Source organism: Malus sylvestris, chromosome 14, assembly GCF_916048215.2.
Source record: "Malus sylvestris chromosome 14, drMalSylv7.2, whole genome shotgun sequence".
NCBI lineage: Eukaryota > Viridiplantae > Streptophyta > Magnoliopsida > Rosales > Rosaceae > Malus > Malus sylvestris.
The window spans coordinates 10,901,269-10,905,643 of NC_062273.1; the positions used below are offsets into that span (position 1 = coordinate 10,901,269).

At 38.0% G+C, this 4,375-nt stretch overlaps 1 protein-coding gene across 1 annotated transcript; it reads right to left on the minus strand.

Annotated features, from left to right (window-relative positions):
* Positions 1 to 3,060: 3,060 nt before the first annotated feature.
* Positions 3,061 to 3,880, minus strand: LOC126598557 (sigma factor binding protein 2, chloroplastic). The gene has a single exon (XM_050264924.1). It carries the CDS (start codon positions 3,723 to 3,725, stop codon positions 3,207 to 3,209), a length of 519 nt encoding a protein of 172 aa, XP_050120881.1. The 5' UTR covers positions 3,726 to 3,880; the 3' UTR covers positions 3,061 to 3,206.
* Between the last annotated feature and the right edge of the window lie 495 nt (positions 3,881 to 4,375).

A 4,375-nucleotide genomic window follows, 5' to 3' on the forward strand; every position in this document is an offset into this window, starting at 1 on the left:
AGAATTTCCAAGAACAAAAAAGTTAGAGTTTGATATCCTGCAGGACCTGCATATGTTTTGGATGCTGATGGGATTATTGTTTCACGGAGATCGCATTATATCAAATTGTAAAATGTAAATGGCCTAATTGTTTCACGGATATCCTGCATATGTTTTGTCGGTCAACAATTTGTGTGTTGTGTGTTCACTCTGTTTAATTGTGCTGCCTGCTTGTGTTCACTCTGTTTAATTGTTCACTCTTTATGCCCATTTGCAAATCTGTGCAATCTGTGCAGTTTGCAAATTTATGAGCATTTGATTATAGTGTAGTCGGATTTATGAGTGACTGTGAATCTGCAGGGGCTGGGAATGTGCAAATGTGAATGAGTGAATTTGTGCAAAATCTGCATAAATGCAGTGTCACTGTGATTGTGCAGTTGCAAATTGCAATCTGTGCAGTTTGCAAACTGTGCAGTTAAAAAAAAAAAAAAAAGGGTACCCGTGGATCCGGCCCGAACCGGCCCGTTTTAACCGGGCCGGGTAATGTCCGGTTCCTATACAAGAAAATCCAATCCCCGCCCCGTCCCGGCCCGTTTCGGGTAATGTCAGGTTCTTACAAACTTAGGTTCGGCCCGGCTCGGCCCGGCCCGTGCCCAGCCCTATTAAGTTTCTCCAAATAGATGGTGATACGGAATATTTTATTCATTCATTTAAAACCTTTTGTCACAACCATGGAATGGTCCATCGTGTCTCATGTCCCCACACGAATATATTATTCATTCATTTAAAACCTTCTTTTCATCGTGGTACAACTCATCTTATCTTATTACTTTAAGTGGACAATATTATTTTAACTAGGAATAATTCTATGGCTCTTCGACATTTTATGAATCTTTTAGGACATGAATTTGAGAATAAGGATCTTAGTACTCTTTACTATGTGGGTATTGAAGCTCGTCATACGACAGTTGGTTTCATCTATCTCAAACCAAGTATGTTCTTGACTTACTGACAAGGACACATATGACTAATTGTAAACCGTGCATCACATCTATTGCTTCTCATGCCTAGCTATCCAATTAGGACGGCACACCTCTGTCCGATCCCACTGAATTCCGTCATCTGTTAAGTAATCTTCAATATCTCACCTTGACTCGTCCGAATATTGCCTATGTTGTGAATCATGTCTCTTAGTTCATGTCACGTCCTACTCAGACTCATTTTATTGCTACTAAACGCATTCTCAAGTATGTTAAGGGAACTCTTGACCGTGGGATTTCCTTTCGTCCCTCTTCTAATCCTCCATTACTTCGTGATTATTTGGATGCTAATTAGGCTGGTTGTCCAAACACTTATCGTTCTACTTTGGGTTTTCTTATTTTTCATGGGCTTAATCTAGTTTCTTGGAGCTCAACCAAGCAACCGACTATCTCTCGGTCTAGAGCGAAATTCGATACATAGTTTTGGCTCATGCTTATGCCGAATCTATTTGGCTTTCTTATGTGCTTCGTGAGCTTCGATTTCCGGTTCCTTCCCCACCTTTTTATATTGTAATAATTTGAGTACCACATACATGGTTGCAAACTCGGTGTTTCATGCTCAGACAAAGCATATTGAGCTCGACTATCATTTTGTTCATAAAAGCATCAAGCGGGGTTCTCACAAAGTTCAGTTGATCATTTCGATTGATCAACCAACTAATGTTCTCACCAAAAGCCGTTCCAAACCACACTTTGAAGTTTTACAGTCCAAACTTGTCACTTCGAGATTGCCAAATATGCTGGGGGCTATTAGTGTGGGATGATTATTATGGGCTAGGTTATGTAACTCCACATGGGCCTAGGTTAACTTGTAATCTAAGTCAATTGACTTGTATATATTTGTATTCTTGTGAATCAATGAAATTAAGGAATTATAATTCTTCATGGTATCACAGCAGGTTGTTCCACGTATGAAGCCCAACAACCACACGCGCTCCACATCACCCTGTTGGTGTTGTCCACGTTTTAGGCTTAAATATTCGTCACACGTGAAGGGGCGTGTTAAGAATGAATCACACGTTGATAAGAGGAAGGGGCCTTGCATGTGTGTTTATAAGTAAGTTAGGCTACTCCCCATATTGCCAATTGGTTTTATGGTGGAACCTTAACTTTCTTCATACAATTTACTTTTAGATTTCACGAGCTAGTAAACCCTAAATTAAATGTGATAACTTTTTAACTTCTATTTTCTAGACTAATTAGATTTGAATTTTTTTTTTGGAACATTATTGACAAGAAGTATAATTTCACAATTACAAATGCAACAGACAGACAATACAAAATAAACCATCAGCCACATAAAACACATCCAATTGAAAGATAATGCTCATTTATGAGGGCCTAATTAACCTTCTGGCTGATTAAATAAATTAGTTGAATTTTGTTTTTATTAAACATATCAATTGTTGTCACTTAGTACTATGGTATAGTGATATTCATCTTTATATATAAATGAGAGGTTTAAGTTCGTTTCTCGCCATAGGCGAATTTGAAACATATTATTACTAGTGGATTGTGAGACTTAGTCTATATCTCTACTTCTTTAGTGTAAAGAATACTATTTGTTCGAAAAAGAAAAAAAAAATTCACGTGTCCTTTCTGCTATTTAGAGGTATACGCATCGCTGTGTTCTCGTCGGTGCATCATTATGTTAGGTCCGTTTCTCTCCTCATGCTTTTGATTAATTGTGGACGACAATAAATATCGGCACAGCCAGCCAAAAAGCAGTAAATGAACCCTCGGAAAGTATAAGTATGCAAAGGACAACTACTGTAAACTCATATATATTTAGCACATATTTTAATATTTAGAAAAATGATAAATACACACTAATATTAGTCTCATACGTACTCTTAAAGTTTGATTATACTGTTTTGATTTATTTAATTCGATAATCAGAAATTAAAAAACAAAAAGTGCGTAAGAAGCTAAAAAAATTGAAAATAATCTCCCAAAGATTGTATGAAAGAACTATTAGTTTACAGGGATGGTTAACCAGTTAAGTAAAAGTAATACACAAGATAATATTAACAGAGTTGACTTTGTTTATAAGCTTATTTATCAATTCATAAATTAAAAATAAACGAAGAAACTTGCTCAAAATTACATTTGCATACTAATTGTTGGCTTAAGTTTAAGCACAGTACACATAATCAACATTAATTAATTAAAAATAGTAGTTAATAATTAAGAGGAAGATCCATACATGACAGTGGAAGGCAACAAACCCCCAAAGTTGTCAACCATTTCAGGCACAAAAAGATCATCATACAGCTCAATCTCGTGCTGATTTTTGCTATCATTTGAGTTTGAACTCCCAGCTGCCTGCTCTTGGTAACTAGTAGGACTGGAAGCCACCTCTCGATCTAATGCATAATCATGAAGATGTTCATGATGATGATGATGATTCTGCACTGTCGAATCCGGAAGCGCCTCACCGATGAAACTGCTGTTCGGAGACGATGAGTACACGGCCGAAAACCTAGCGGGGTCGGCCGGGAGCGCGGAGTCTTGGCCGGTGAGCTCCTGAACCAAAGCCCTGAATTGTGAGGCACTCGTAATCACCTTCATTGGGTTGGAGATGTACACAACTTTGATGCCGCCTTGCTTTTTCTTGCTACTGTTACTACTTTTCGTAGTCTTTCTATTTTTGGCTTTGTTAGTTTTACTACTTTGTTGGTTAGGGTTAGGGTTAGGGTTATTCATTGCTAGTAGTGGATAAAAGACCTTGAGGAGCTCCAAAGGGTTTGTTAAGTGGTTAATTTTCTTGCACTTTCCCAGAAAAAAGGTGTTTGGGAATTGGGAAAGATGAAGAGAGAAAATGATGTGGGAAAAAAAGACCACACCAAGAAGTTGTTTTGATGCATAAATCCGAAACTAACAAGAAATCATAGGGGTGCCAAAACTGGTGCTAATCCCACTCGCCAAATGCGCGAGTGTGATATAGTTTCAGAATATAGTTCGCACATTTGAAGCGAGTGTGTTAGGACACGTTACGATGCGCGTGGAGTGGTGCGAGGCTTTTAGTATTGCCAATAATTCTACCACGTGGAATCATACAAATCCAGGTTTGATGTCCTGACGTCATCACCGACGAGAACGGTGACGTCATATGAGTAAAAGGTGGTACTCAGCTGGCTTAGCCGAGTTGGCTCGTGGTAGTGGTGCAGCCTCCTGAACCGTTCAAACTGGCCGAGCCGGCGCGAAATCATCCTTTGTGGTCTGATTTTTACAATAAAAATGTAAAGTATTTCGAAAAGGAAAATATTAAGAAGACGATGCATTTTAATTATATTTTATAGGATACATGGTGTGATGGTTGATGATTTTTAAACTTTTTAATGTTTTAAAGAAAA